Source organism: Mobula hypostoma, chromosome 1 (genome assembly GCF_963921235.1).
Source record: "Mobula hypostoma chromosome 1, sMobHyp1.1, whole genome shotgun sequence".
Taxonomy (NCBI): domain Eukaryota; kingdom Metazoa; phylum Chordata; class Chondrichthyes; order Myliobatiformes; family Myliobatidae; genus Mobula; species Mobula hypostoma.
In genome coordinates, this window is record NC_086097.1 from 231,534,155 (window position 1) to 231,550,309 (window position 16,155).

Here is a 16,155-nt window from a genome sequence, read left to right on the forward strand (position 1 = left end):
AAGAGCAAGAGGATAAGACGTGAAAGAATAGGACCTATCAAGTGTGACAGTGGGAAAGTGTGTATGGAACCAGAGGAAATGGCAGAGGTACTTAATGAATACTTTACTTCAGTATTCACTATGGAAAAGGATCTTGGTGATTGCAGTGATGACTTGCAGTGGACTGAAATGCTTGAGCATGTAGATATTAAGAAAGAGAATGTGCTGGAGCTTTTGGAAAGCATCAAGTTGGATAAGTCGCTGGGACCGGATGAGATGTACCCGAGGCTACTGTGGGAGGCAAGGGAGGAGATCGCTGAGCCTCTGGCGATGATCTTTGTTTCATCGATGGGGACGGGAGAGGTTCCGGAGGATTGGAGAGTTGCGGATGTTGTTCCCTTATTCGAGAAAGGGAGTAGAGATGGCCCAGGAAATTATAGACCAATGAGTCTTACTTCAGTGGTTGGTAAGTTGATGGAGAAGATCCTGAGAGGCAGGATTTATGAACATTTGGAGAGGTATATTATGATTAGGAATAGTCAGCATGGCTCTGTCAAGGGCAGGTCGTGCCTTACAAGCCTGATTGAATATTTTAAGGCTGTGACTAAACACATTGATGAAGGAAGAGCAGTAGATGTAGTGTATATGGATTTCAGCAAGGCATTTGATAAGGTACCCCATGCAAGGCTTGTTGAGAAAGTAGGGAGGCATGGAATCCAAGGGGACATTGCTTTGTGGATCCAGAACTGGCTTGCCCACAGAAGGCAAAGAGTGGTTGTAGACAGGTCATATTCTGCTTGGAGGTCGGTCACCAGTGGAGTGCCTCAGGGATCTGTTCTGGGACCCTTACTCCTGGAGATTTTTATAAATGACCTGGATGAGGAAGTGGAGGGATGGGTTAGTAAGTTTGCTGATGACACAAAGGGTGGAAGTGTTGTGGATAGTGTGGAGGGCTGTCAGAGGTTATAGCGGGACATTGATAGGATGCAAACCTGGGCTGAGAAGTGGCAGATGGAGTTCAACCCAGATAAGTGTGAAGTGGTTCATTTTGGTAGGTCAAATATGATGGCAGAATATATTATTAATGGTAAGACTCTTGGCAGTGTGGAGAGTCAGAGGGATCTTGGGGATGCTTAAAGCAGCTGCGCAGGTTGACTCTGTGGTTAAGAAGGCATACGGTGTATTGGCCTTCATCAGTCGTGGAGTTGAGTTTAAGAGCCGAGAGGTAATGTTGCAACTATATAGGACCCTGGTCACACCCCACTTGGAGTACTGTGCTCAGTTCTGGTCGCCTCACTACAGGAAGGATGTGGAAACCATAGAAAGGGTGCAGAGGAGATTTACAAAGATGTTGCCTGGATTGGGGAGCATGCCTTATGAAAACAGGTTGAGTGAACTCTGCCTTTTCTCCTTGGAGTGACAGAGGATGAGAGGTGACCTGATAGAGGGGTATAAGATGATGAGAGGCGTTGATCGTGTGGATAGTCAGAGACTGTTTTCCCATGGCTGACATGGTTGCCACAAGAGGACACAGTTTAAGGTGCTGGGGAGTAGGTACAGAGGAGATGTCAGGGGTAAGTTTTTATAACAGAGAGTGGTGCGTGCGTAGAATGGGCTGCCGGCGATGGTGGTGGAGGCGGATATGATAGGGTCTTTTAAGAGACTTTTGGATAGGTACATGGAGCTTAGAAAAATAGAGGGCTATGTGTAAGCTTAGTAATTTCTAAGGTAGGGACATGTTCAGCGCAACTCTGTGGGCCGAAGGGCCTGTATAGTGCTGTAGGGTTTCTATGTTTCTATAATTGGAATCTTATGCCATATCCATAGTTGCTGCTTTTAAGAGTCATTTAGGCACTTAAATAGATATTACATTTATGGTCCTAAAACAGGCTAATTTAGTGTAAATGTGTATAAATGCCAGCCGGATATAAATGTAGTGGCATCAGCACTGGACTTCGAGGCGAGTGATCCTGGGTTTGAATCTAGACAGCTCCTTGAATGCTTTCTATCTGTGCTGGGTTGAGCATTGAGCTAACAACTTGGCCTCATATATATTTTAAAAAATCAGACAAAGTGCTAAAGAAATGAGAAGGTTGCTACCCAATGTCAAACAGGGCGTGGAGAGGAATAACAACAAATGTCCACATTGAACAGAGTGAGCTCATTGCCCGTTTGTGTACTATATAGTTCTGACTGATTAATTCAGGAATTAAAGTAATTTAAAAAAAATTACAACCAAGTATTGCTAATTAGTGGGGTGCCACAGTAGTGTAGAGATTAGTGCAACACTATTACGGCTCGTGGCATCAGAGTTCCATTCCAGCGCCCTCTGTATGTTTCTTCCCGTGTGTTTCCACCGGGTGCTCCAGTTTCTTCCCACGTCCAAACGTGTACTGTTTAGTAAGTTAATTGGTCATTGTAAATTGTCCTGTGGTTAGGCTAGGGTTAAATTGGCGGACACGGCTTGAAGGCCTGGAAAGGCCTCTTCCATTCTGTATCTCTAAATAAACTACATGAGAAAACTAGAATGATCACAATAATAAATTTCTAATACTTAAATATAGCTTGATTTTTATGAGACTTGGGAGTATGGGCCATTCCAGGATTAAGAGCACCAACTTGCACTCAGGAACAGCTTCTTCCCCTCTGCCATCTGATTCCTTAGTGGACATTGAACCCTTGGACACTACCTCACTTTTTTAATATATATTTCTGTTTTTTGCACGATTATTAATCTATTCAATATACATATACTGTAATTCATTTACTTACTATTATTTTATTTTGTATTTTTCTTCAATATTATGTATTACATTGAACTGCTGCTGCTGAGTTAACAAATTTCATGATACATGCTGGTGATGATAAACCTGATTCTGACAATCCTACATATCAGCGAGTTGACTTGAGTACAACCATTCATTCCTACAAAGGGCAGAACTAGTTTATTTTAGTAAATGTTCTATTCATCAATTTTGTGTGCTTGTGATGTCATCTATTACAATACTAGAAATATGGATACTATATCAAGTGACTTTTGTGTTTTTTCTGATTTGTGACCAAAATCAACACGGCCATCTGTAAAAATAAAACTTACTTGTTATGTGGGGCTGGCCTGCATTATGTAGTTGGAAAAATTGCTGTATCACTTAAATCACAAAGTTCATTGGTTCTTTTTTTCAGGGCAGTGCTAACCTGGATATCCAGAATGTGAACCAGCAAACTGCATTACATTTAGCCGTTGAACGCCAGCATACTCAAATTGTTCGGGTAAGGTAGAATCCGAAATCTAAATAGCAATTTGTGGAAATTGATTATTGAAAAAATGGACTCTCAAATACTGTACTTGTGTAAGTTTGCATCAAAATGCTTGTATGGCATTGCTACTTGGTATTCCTGTACTCAGCAATTACTGTGATATGGAATTGACCTCAAATATCTTGTAGGACTATTATTATTATTTATATAACTGCTTAGATTTTATTTTGAGAAGCAGAATTGACATCGACATACACTGACAGTTTTGTGTTGTACTAATTCTTGTTTTGTATAAAGTAATAAGTCTTTCAACTCATGCTGTATTCTGTTTCAAGATTAAACAGTTCATTGATATCTGTTTAATGCTTGGGGCATTCCAGAAACGAGAGCACTAACGCAGCCGCTACCTTGTGGCATTCCTGTAATAATAAATAAGCCCATGAAATGGTGTGGAGAAGACTGCATTTGAGCCTACGTGTTGGTGCAGTCACGTGGCATTGAGATGTGAGACCTCGGGTTGCTTCCTGGCTAGGACAATGAATAATGGTGTTGCTGGAAACTGGCAGCCTCTGTTTCTTATATGAATTTAGAATTTATTTAAATCTTCCATCCATCCCACAATGTGAATGAGTAACACACATCAAAGTTGCTGGTGAACGCAGCAGGCCAGGCAGCATCTATAGGAAGAGGTGCAGTCGACGTTTCAGGCCGAGACCCTTCATCAGGACTAACTGAAGGAAGAGTGAGTAAGGGATTTGAAAGTTGGAGGGAGAGGGGGAGATCCAAAATGATAGGAGAAGACAGGAGGGGGAGGGATGGAGCCAAGAGCTGGACAGGTGATAGGCAAAAGGGGATACGAGAGGATCATGGGACAGGAGGTCCGGGAAGAAAGACAAGGGGTGGGGGGGGGGGAGACCCAGAGGATGGGTAAGAGGTATATTCAGAGGGACAGAGGGAGAAAAAGGAGAGTGAGAGAAAGAATGTGTGCATAAAAATAAGTAACAGATGGGGTACGAGGGGGAGGTGGGGCCTTAGCGGAAGTTAGAGAAGTCGATGTTCATGCCATCAGGTTGGAGGCTACCCAGACGGAATATAAGGTGTTGTTCCTCCAACCTGAGTGTGGCTTCATCTTTACAGTAGAGGAGGCCGTGGATAGACATGTCAGAATGGGAATGGGATGTGGAATTAAAATGTGTGGCCACTGGGAGATCCTGCTTTCTCTGGCGGACAGAGCGTAGATGTTCAGCAAAGCGGTCTCCCAGTCTGCGTCGGGTCTCGCCAATATATAAAAGGCCACATCGGGAGCACCGGATGCAGTATATCACCCCAGTCGACTCACAGGTGAAGTGTTGCCTCACCTGGAAGGACTCACAGGTGAAGTGTTGCCTCACCTGGAAGACCTTGATCCTCTCGTATCCCCTTTTGCCTATCACCTGTCCAGCTCTTGGCTCTATCCCTCCCCCTCCTGTCTTCTCCTATCATTTTGGATCTCCCCCTCGGAGCCAACTTTCAAATCCCTTACTCACTCTTCCTTCAGTTAGTCCTAACGAAGGGTCTCAGCCTGAAACGTCGACTGCACCTCTTCCTACAGATGCTGCCTGGCCTGCTGCGTTCACCAGCAACTTTGATGTGTGTTGCTTGAATTTCCAGCATCTGCAGAATTCCTGTTGTTTATGTGAATGATTAAAAACCTTTGTGTTATGACTCCGTTGCAGTGTACAGACATGGGAATTTAAAAGTCGAGTGGCCTGTAGAAAGAAGCTGTTCTGTAGCCTGTTGGTCCTGGCTTTAATGCTGCAGTAGCATTTGCCAGATGGAAGCAGCTGAAATGGTTTATGTTTGGGGTGACTAGTGACCCCAATGATCTTCCAGGCCTTCTTTCTGCATCTACTCCTACAAATGTCGTCATTGGAGGGAAGTTCACATTCACAGATGCACTGGGCTGTCCGTCCCACTCTGTGCAGTTCCCGTACCAGATGGTGATACAGCCAGTCACTGTGCTGTCAATGGTGTCCCTGTAGATGGTCTTAAGGATTTGGGGGCCCATGCCAAACTTCAGTCGCCTGAAGTAGAAGGGATGCTGTTGTGCTTTTTTTTTTGCCTCAAAGCCCGTGTGTACATTCTAGGTGAGATCATTGGTGATGTATATACCAAGGAACTTGAAGCTACTTGGCTTCTCAACTGCAGACCCATTGATGTTGATCGGGCCGAGCCTGTCTCCGTTCCTCCTGTAATCCACAATCAGTTCTTTTGTTTTTTGGACATTGAGGGAGAGGTTGTGATCTTGGCATCACTGTGTCAGGGTGTTAACCTCTTCTCTGTAGGTTGTCGCATCACCGCTAGAAACATGGCCAATCAAAGTCGAGTCATCTCCAAAGTTGATCAGATTGGAGCTGTGTGTGGCAGTACCGTTGTGGGTGTAAAGGGAGTAGAGAAAGGGACTCAGAACACAACCTTGGGGTCCCCTGTGTTGAGGGTCAGAGGGGCAGAGGTGAGGGAGCCCATCCTTACCACCTGTCAGCAATCCGATAGGAAGTCCAGAATCCAGCTGCACAAGGTGGGGTACAGGCTGAGGTCTCTGAGCTTCCTGTCGAGTCTGGAGGAAATTATGGTGTTAAATGCTGAACTGTAGTCCAGGAACAGCATTCTAATGTATGCATCCCTCTTCTCCAGGTGAATGAGGACGGTGTGTAGTGCTGTGACTATGGCATCATTGGTAGACCAGTTCTATCTGTAGGCGAATTATAGGGGTCCAGTGTAGGTGGTAGCTTGCTCCAGATGTAGTCTTTAACCAGCCTCTCAAAGCATTTGCTTATAACCAAGGTCAGTACGGCAGGGCACCAATTATTCAGGCATGCTACCTTGGTTTTGTTAGGTCCAATGACAATGATGGACGATTTTAAACAAGGGCACTACACACTGGTAGAGGGAGAGATTTAAAATGTCCATAATCACATCAGCCAGCTGTTCAGCACACACTTTGAGGATGTGCCCTGGGATGCCGTCCACTCCCGCTGCCTTGCGGCTGTTGACATGTTGGAATGTTCTACGTACCTCAGCCTCGGAGTTGACCAAGGTGCAGGTCTCGTCGGCAGCTCTCCTTGAGGGTTCAGTCCTATCAACCTTGGATCGAGCATGAAAAACATTTAGTTAAAAAAACAAACAACGTAGATCCTATGATCTTTCTGGGACCATCGTTGGAGGCGATGTCTCTCTTTCTGTCCCTCTTCATTGTTCTCCCCAGTCAGGAGATTTCTTTGTAATAACCTCAAAAGCACCAACCACCATTTTGAATAAAAATTTTTAATAAAACTATTAATTCCATTATTTTGAGTATAATTATCATTTTCTGATGAAATAAGGTTATTGAATCTTTAAACCATGTCCCTTGTTCCATGGACTAAATGCCAAAAAGTATTTCAACTTGAACAGCATTTTTTTTTGAAGTATTTTGCTCTTGTCTTGGGATTCTATTGTTTATGTATTTATGGGAAATGTTCACTCTTTTTGTGTCATACAATTTGTAACAATTTTCTAATTCAATAATAGTTTGACTAAAATCTAGAATTAAAATTACCAGCCTCATTTTTATTAAGATATATAGTCATCCAATTTAGAGTTCAGTAAATATATAGTTGAAACAGATGTGCCTTTAAGAGAACATTATAACTGTGAATTCTAATTAATTATTAAGCTCTTGGTTCGTGCTGGTGCAAAGTTGGACATCCAGGATAAGGATGGTGATACGCCGCTTCATGAAGCCCTGCGCCATCATACTTTGTGTCAACTTCGTCAACTACAGGATATGCAGGATGTGGGGAAAGTAGACAGTGGCTGGGAACCCTCCAAAAACACGGTAAGTATAATTTATTGGTGTTAAAGTTCCATGCTAAATATGTATTTTATGTATTAATTAAGGAGGATAATGCGTGAAAAGTAGGTTATATGCAGTATAGAGTTACTAGAACAACACTATTAAGGCAACTTGCATGGAGTTTAGAAAGTTGAGTCATAATCTTATTGAGATCGTCTAATTTATTTAATGGATTAAAATAGGTAGATATAGAGAAGTGATTCATGTGTAGAATCCAGAAGAACAGAGCATCAAGTTCAAGTTTATTGTCAACTGACTAAATATGCAAAACCAAATGAAACAAATTCCCTCTGGATCATGGTGCACCCACAATACATATATCACACGCAGAACTTAAAGCAAAATATTACCACAAGTAAGTTAATAAAATATGATTCAAAATGCTTGTAGTGTGCAGCACAGATAAATAGTACGGTATATGTATACAGCTCGCTGTCATCATGACAAGACCTCAGTGGTGGCAGGGTTTTCGTTAGTCCCACAGACTGGTGTAAGAAGCTGTTACCCAGTCTGGCAGTCCTCCTTCCTGATGGTAATGGATCAAAGATATTGTGGGATGGGCCATAAGGATCCTCAACAATGCTTTGGGTCCTTTGTCTACAACGCTCCTGGTAAATGTTACAAATCGGGGAAGAGGGGGAGACTCCATTGATCCTCTCAATGGTTCTAACTATCCTTTGTTGGATCTTGAGGTACGATGCTTTGCAGCTTCTGTACCACATGATGATGCAACCAGACAGGACACTGTTGATGGAATGGGGCAGGAGACCTTGCATCCTTGCATACATCAATCTCTGAAAGTTTAGATGCTGCTGTGCCTTCTTGACTAATGAGGTATTGTGGGTCCAAATTAAATTTTTCTGTGCACACCAAGGACCTTTGTGCTCTTCACTCTCACCATGGCAGAGCCAAAAATGTGCAATGAAGAATGGTCAAATCTGTGCCTTCCTAAAGTCTGCAATCATCTCTTGTCTTGTTAACGTTGAGACTTGGATTGTTGTTCTCGCACCATTTGGCAAGCGTCCCTACCTCCTCTCTGTATGCCAACTTAACATGTTGCTGATGAGGCCAACTAAAGTTCAAAGTAAATTTATTATCAAAGTACCGATATGTCACCGTATACAACCCTGACATTCATTTTCTTGTGGGCATACTCAGTAAACCCGATAACCATAATAGAATCAATGAAAAACTGCACCAACAGGTCTACCAGTGTGCAAAAGATGACAAACTGGGCAAATACAAAAAGAAAGAAAGGAAATAATAATAAATAAATAAGACCGTGAGACATTGGAGCAGATTTAGGTCATTTGGCCCATTAAGTCTGCTCCACAGTTTCATCATGGCTGATTCATTTCCCTCTCAACCCCATTGTCCTGCCTTCTCTCCATAACCTTTCATGCCCTGACTAATCAAGAACCTATCAACCTCTGCCCTAAATACACCCTATAAACCTGCCCTCCACAGCCTCCTGTGGCGACGAATTCCACAGACTCGCCACTCTCTGGCTAAAGAAATTCCTCCTCATCTCCATTTGTAAATTAACATCCCTTTATTCTGAGGCTGTGCCTTCGGGACCTAGGAGAAAATTCCTGTCCACATCCACTATGTCTAGGCTTTTCAATATTTGATAGGTTTCAATGAGATAAGACCATACATATAGGAGCAGAATTGGGCCATTTGGCCCTTCAAGTCTGCTCCATCATTTCATCATGGCTGATCCAATTTTCCTCTCAGCCCCAGTCTCCTGCCTTCCCTCCATATGTCTTCATGCCCTGATCATCAACCTTTGCCTTAAACATACATGAAGACCTGGCCTCCTTAGCTGCCTGCGGCAAAGAATTCCATAGATTTACCACTCTCTGGTAAAGAGAGTCCTCCTCATATCCATTCTAAAAGGATGCCCCTCTATTCTGAGGCTGCGTCCTCTTGTTTTAGACTCTCCCACCACAGGAAACTTCATCTCCACATCCAATCTGTCAAGGCCTTTCTATAGATTTCAATGAAGTCACCCCTCATTCTTCTAAATATTAGCAAGTAAAGGCCCAGAGCCATCAATTGCTCCTCATACAATAAACTTTTCATTCCCAGAATCACTCTCATGAACCTCCTCTGAACCTTCTCCAATGTCAGCACATTCTTTCTTAAATAAGGGGCCCAAAACTGCTCACAACAGTCCAAGTGAGGACTTACCAGTACCTTTATAAGGACTCAGAATTACATCTTTGCGTTTATATTCTCATTCCACAAAATGAACACATTTGCCTTCCTCACCACCAACTCACCTTGCAAATTAACCTGCAGGGAATTCTACACGAGCATTCCCAAGACCCTTTGTACCTTGAATTTTTGACTTTTCTTCCCATTTAGAAATAGTAGGTGCTTTTATTCCTTCTACCAAAGTGCATCACTATACATTTCCTGATACTGAATTCCAATTGCCACTTAATTTGCCCATTCTCCTAATCTGTCCAAGTCCTTCTGCAGCCTCCCTGCTTCTTCAACATTTCCTGCCCCTCTTCGTATTGTCCACATACCTGGCCACAAGTCATCGATCCCGTCATCCAAATTATTGACACACACCTATCATCTGCCACCTTGTGCTACTTCCTTCCCTCCCCCACCTTCTTCTCCAACTCAGACTTCTCCCCTTCCTTTGCAGTCCTGTTGAAGGATCTAGGCCTGAAACATCAACTGTTTACTCTTTTCCATAGATGCTGCCTGGCCTGCTGAGTTCCTCCAGCATTTGTGTGTGGTAGCATTAGTGTGTGTTATCAAATCCTTTTGGTAAAAAGTAGAATATGGAATCAGATTCAATATCACTGGCATATGTCATGCAATATGTGCTGCAGTTCATTGCAATGCATAACCAAAAGTATGAATTACAATAAGAAATGTATAGTCTATATAGTTTCATTGTCCATTCAGAAATCTGATGGCGAGGAGGAAGAAGCTGTTCCTGAAACTGAGTTGTATGTCTCTGGACTCCTATACCTCCTTCTAGATGGTAGCAATGAGAAGAGGGCATGTCCTGGGTGGTGGGGGTCCTTAAAGATGGGTGCTGCTTTTTTGAGGCATCGCCTTCTGAAAATGTCCTCAATGCTAGGGAGGCTGGTGCCCATGATGGAGCTGGCTGAGTTTTCAACTTTCTGCAGCTTTTTCAGATCTTGTGCAGTGTCCCCTTCATACCAGACAGTGTGGCAACCAATTAGAATGCTCTCTACAGTACATCCATAGAAATTTGCAAGATTCTTTAGTGACAGGCCAAGTTTCCTCAAACTCCTCATGAAATATAGCTGCTGCTGTGCCTTCTTTGAAGATCTATCCAAAGCCCAGCAGCTGCAAAAATGTTAACACCCAAGAACTTGAAACTCTTCATCTTTTCCACGGCTGATCCCTCGATGAGGACTGGTGTGTATTCCTTTGACATCTGCTTCCTCAATTTCTTGATCTTACTGATGTTGAGTGCAAGGTTGTTGTTTCAACACCACTCAGCCAGGTGATATATATCACTCCTGTATGCCTCCTCGTCACCATCTGAAATTCAGCCAACAATAGCTGTATCACAGGCAAATTTATATATGGTGTTTGAGCTGTGTCCAGCCACACAGTTCAGGGTGTAGAGAGAGTAGAGCAGTGGGCTAAGCACACATCCTTGATGTGTGCCAGTGTTAATTGGCGGCGAGGAGGAAGTGTTACTTTCAATTTACACTGACTAGATTCTTCCAATGAAGAAGCAAAGAATCCAGTTGCAGAGTTAGGTACAGAGGCCCAGGTTTTGGAGCTTGTGGATTAGTTCTGAGGACATGATGGTGTTGAACTCTGAGCTGTAATCAATAAACAACAGCCTGAGACAGTGAGATTGCCTCCGCTGTTGACCGACTGTGGTGATAGGCAAATTGCAGCAGGTCCTGGTCCTTGCTTAGTTAGAAGTTGTTTCTGGCCAGGACCAACCTCTCAAACTACTTCGTCACAATAAATGCGAGTACAACTGAGCGATGGTCATTGAGGCAGCTCACCCTGCTCTTGGGCACTGCTATGATTGTTGCCCTTTTGAAGCAGGTGGGAACTTCTGACTGCAGCAATGAGAGATTGAAGATGTCCTTGAACACTCCTACCAGTTGTTTGGCACAGGTTTTCAGTGCCCTACCAGGGCCTGACACCATGGAAGGGTTCACCTTTATGAAAAATGTTCTGACGTGAAATATATTGGGTCAATTGGAGTACTTTTGATACCAGTCGAATTTTTTCAAAATTTAATTTACCTTTTTAAAATTCAGTCTATAAATGCCTGGGAAGAATGTTACACCTTGTTTTCTCATTTCATTTCAAAATATGAATTCTTGGATTTGATCTACATAGGAGCAAAAATAAAGTAGCATAAAAGTTTTGGATTTTTTTTTTGTGAGAAGTAATGCACAATTAAGCATGCAAGTACTGGGAAAGCAATATTTTTTGTGAATTATCAAAGACTTTGAACTTGAGTGCTTTAAAATCCTGTGCAGATAACACAAAAGGGAAGCATCCACATAATTACCTATTCTTTATTTTCCTTGAATCATTACTCCTGTCATTTTTTTTGTGAAATCAATTTGATAAAATAAGGGTTTTGTAGTCTAAAATGGGGAGACATGACTTTTCCTTGCATCTATGATTAAAGGTTAGAGTATTTTAATTCAAGTTGTTCTAGTTATAAAATTATTTTTTCTGTCTAGAAAACATCAAGGTGTCCTTATTGCATGCTCCTTTGGAGGGCATCTTTCAGAAGAGTATGCCAAAAGAATATTTAAAGATACTACCGTTGATTTAAATGTACCAAATTCTGAGATGTTGTTTGCATGGATAATTTGATTCCAAATCTAGTTCTTTTAAATGAAACAGCAAATTATTGTTTAGAGTTTGAACAAGTTTAGCAGCTGCAGTCAAATCAGTACTCAAATCAAAGGTACAATGCAAACATTTTTAAAAATCTGTTTTTAACATTGTTAATTATTATGTGCATTGTTATTATAAATTTGGATCAAATTAATGTTATGTAAGTGCATAGGCTTCCTACAGGGACTCCAGTATCCTGCCATGTCCCAAAAATATGCAAGTTGGTAGCTGGTCACTCTAATTTGTCCTTAGTTTTTTAAGTGAATAATAGAGCTTTAGGGGTTCTGATGGGAATATAGATGAACATAATGGGCTAGGAGAGTCTTAGAATGAAAACCATGCCTGAGTTTTTTTTTTAATGGAAAGTCTGTGAGCTAATGGACTTGTTTCCATCCCCTGTACCTTTTGTGTGAAACCTCAGTTTGTGTTGGTGATTGCATATTGATTGATCTAGTCAGTCTGACTAGGGAAGAGGGGTCAGGTCAGTTTCTGAGAAAAGACAGCTTATGCATCTTTAAGCTGGCATGCGTCCAAAAGAAAGATTTGTAGTCTCTTGAGTTAAAACTTAAGTTGTAAAAAAAAAATTACGAGTTTCAATATGCTTGTTGTTTTAGAAGCTACATCACAAGCAGAATCATTCTTTAAATTCAGTTGCCAAAGAAAAGCATGGAATATTGACTGAACTGAAGGCTGATGATACTCCTGAAAAGCTTTTTTCATTTAGTTGCTTTTGATTGCTTACATTAAAGCCCTTATTTAATGTCACTTTCAGAGAAACAATATCTCAGTATTTTATTTTGCGCATACAGCAATTGAAAATGAGATAGCTGCAAAACATGAAAATTGTAGTTACTTCATCTAGATAAACTAGATCTGCAGTTATCTTGATAATAGGTTTACATAATCGTTCAACAACAACTTTTTAGTTTACAGATTGACAAATACGTTTTAAGGCATTTCACAAAAATGTAATCAAACAAGAATTAATAACATGTTTATAAAACGAGATAACAGATGCGAGGAAGGTAGTGAATTAGAAAGTTTTATGGAGTTACTGGGCCTATACAAATGACAAAGCCTGGAATAATTTTGTTGTGGATTACTGTGAGGGGGACAGGCGAGACCATGAATAGATATAAAATTATTTTAAATTTGAAAATGATGTAGGTAAGTGGCTACAAGGATGATATATGAGTGGAATATAGTGCAGATAGATATAATGATGGCTGAGACTGCATATATTTTAAATTGCCTAATTATTGAGCAAAGAACTTCTATTTTCAATAATTAATCTGTCTCCATCTCTGGAGACAAGCTGTCTACAGACATTTTTTTATTTTATAAACCTAATGATTCCCACGGCTATCTTGACTACTTCTTACCGCCCTGTCTCCTTTAAAAATGCTATTTCCTTTTCTCCGTTCCTTTTGTCTCCACTGCATCTGTTCCCAGGATGAGGCTTTTCTCACCAACAACCCCATGAGCCTCCACATCCAACATATTCTCCACGACTTCTGCCACCTTCAGCGGGATCCTACTAAACACATTTTTACTACTGCCTACCCACCCACCCACTCTGTTTTCCACAGGGATTGCTCCCTCCGTGGTTCCTTTGTCTACTTGCCTTTCCCCACTAATCTCACTCCTGGCACATATCCCCACAAGTGACAGAAATGCTCCATCTGTTCATTCACCTTCCTCATCACCTCCATTCAGGGCCCAAAACAGTCCTCCTTTGTGAATCTTCACCTGTGAATCTGTTGGAGTTGTCTATTGTATCTGATGCTCCCGATGTAGCCTCCTACATGGTGAAACCTGTGCAAATTGGGGGACTGCTTTATCGAGCACCTTCGCTCCATCTACCAAAATCGGAATTTCTCAGTGGCTAACCATTTTAATTCCTATCCTCATTCCCGTTCCAACATGTTGGCACATGGCCTCCTCTTCTGCCATAAGGCCACTCTCATATTGGAGGATCAACATCTCGTATTCCATCTAGGAAGCCTCCAACTTGATGGCATGAACATTAATTTCTCCTTCTGTTTTTTCTCTTCTGTTTTCTTTTCCCTTCCCCTTCCCTCTTCTATATTCCTCACTCTGGCCTCTTACTTCTTCTCCTCACCTGCCTATCACCTCTTTCTTCCCGTCGTCCCATGGTCCACTCTCCTCTCCTATTAGATTCCTTCTTCTTCAGCCCTTTACCTTTCTCACCCACCTGGCTTCACATATCACCTTCTAGCTTGCCTCCTTCCCCTTCGCCCACTTTTTATTTTGGTGTCATACCCCTTACTTTCCAGTCCTGATGAAGTGTCTCGGCCTGAAATGTCAACAGTTTAATCATTTTCATAGATGCTGCCTGACCTGTTGAGTTCTGCCAGCATTTTTGCATGTTGTTCTGTTTTCGATAATTAGCTTTTTTTGACATTAGACATCGCAAGCTGCCAAACTTCATAAATTTTTCTTTAAATCAATTTTCCTGCATACCATTGTCTCTGGTGTTGATGCCATAAGCAGTCTCAACCAAATGATTGATCAGTGTGAGAGAACCAAGCTTCTGACTGAACTGAAAGAAGGGGTTAAAAAGGGGAGTTTCAGAGAAAAGGAAATTGGCAAAAATATGTATGTGGTGAAGTTATCTCCATTTTGGAGATGAAAAATTGAAAACTTGTTGGAAAGCCATTAGTGGGTGCTGTAGATTTCCTAATAATTTTTATTAAAACTGAGTAAAGAGACTCCTTTTGAAATTGTGCCAATGAAATGAAATTAGTCTGAAAACACTCTATATAACTGTAAAACATAAAACCTGTGCTGACACAATTTCTGAAAATAGTTCAGCAAGTTATACTTTTGTTCTTCAGTGCTTTTTACAAATCTCAATGGTCCTCAGGATATTTAATCATGGAGACATGTTATGTTAAAATTGATAATTCTTCCTTTCAGTTGCTTATGGGCCTTGGGACACAAGGAGCAGATAAAAAGAGTGCTGCCTCTATTGCTTGCTTTCTAGCTGCAAATGGAGCCGATCTTGCTATTCGGAATAAAAAAGGACAGTCACCACTTGATCTATGCCCAGATCCAAACCTCTGTAAGGTCCTGGCCAAGTGTCACAAGGAGAAAGTCAGGTTTGTCTGCCTGTATTTATTTATCATTGTTGTAATTGTAGATGATATGTGTCAGTGGTGTGTGCTGATTTCAAATATCTTCAAAAGTGTAAACTCTTAATTATTTGGCATTGTCCTTCTTGTAAGCTTATAACTTGTTCAGACGCACAGCAAATCTTCGAAAATAACTGAAGGAGATTTAATAATAAAGATCAATAAATAGTACAAATTGGTATCCCTCTACAGTAATAACATTTTACACAAATGATTTTTTTGTAGAAGTTTCCAAATATCGTATGTAAAGCATTGAAAGGCATCTCCACAGAGCAAAAATATATGTTATATTTGACTACAGAAATTCAGATTACTGCAGAAAAATTGTTGTAAATCACAGCTTTGTCCCAATGTTGCTCAGGCCTTGAGGGGGTGGGGACGAGTGAAGAATACTCCTTTTTACAAATTGCTGTGTTTTTCTTGGAAATATTTGAAGTAATGCAAGGGTGGCAAATTGGACCAGGTCTCTCCCTCCTGTTCCTTAAACCCTGAAACATCTCACAACCTTCAGCCTGGTATCAATGCCCGTTGGGATACTAACCTTGGCCGGATGTGGAAGACTCCTCTTCTACGTCCTGGAGTCTAGCAGCGAATAGCTGTGTGTCCCTGAGCATCAGAAGGCACAGTGCAGAGACCCTGTTCTGACAATACTGAGAAGGCAAAGCTGGTAACAGACCTCTTTGCCTTTTGTCAAAACCAAGTGATTTTAATAGTCACAGGGCACGGGGGCAAAGAACCAGGCCCGTTGGCCCATCTAGTCCACGCCAAATTATTGTTCTGCCTAGTCCTATTGACATTCCCTCCCCCCCCCCACCGCCCCCATTCATATACTTAACTGAACTTCTCTTGACTATTGAAATTGAACCTGAATTCCACTTATGCTGGCAGCTCACCACCCTCTGAGTGAAGAAGTTCCCCCCATGTTTCCCTTAAATACTTCACCTTTCACCCTTAACTTATAACCTCTAGTTCTAGTCTCACGTGACCTTAGTGGAAAATGTCTGTTTGCCTCAT

The 16,155-nt window shown here is 41.6% G+C and overlaps 1 protein-coding gene across 2 annotated transcripts in view; it reads left to right on the top strand.

The window, feature by feature from the left end:
- Nucleotides 1–16,155, top strand: part of mib1 (MIB E3 ubiquitin protein ligase 1) — a 169,733-nt gene that overhangs the window by 131,053 nt on the left and 22,525 nt on the right. For both annotated transcript variants that reach the window (XM_063065926.1, XM_063065933.1), the window contains exons 14-16: nucleotides 3,163–3,249; nucleotides 6,932–7,093; nucleotides 14,927–15,108. In XM_063065926.1, the coding sequence (XP_062921996.1) occupies nucleotides 3,163–3,249; nucleotides 6,932–7,093; nucleotides 14,927–15,108 (431 nt within the window). The remainder of the gene's footprint in view (nucleotides 1–3,162; nucleotides 3,250–6,931; nucleotides 7,094–14,926; nucleotides 15,109–16,155) is intronic.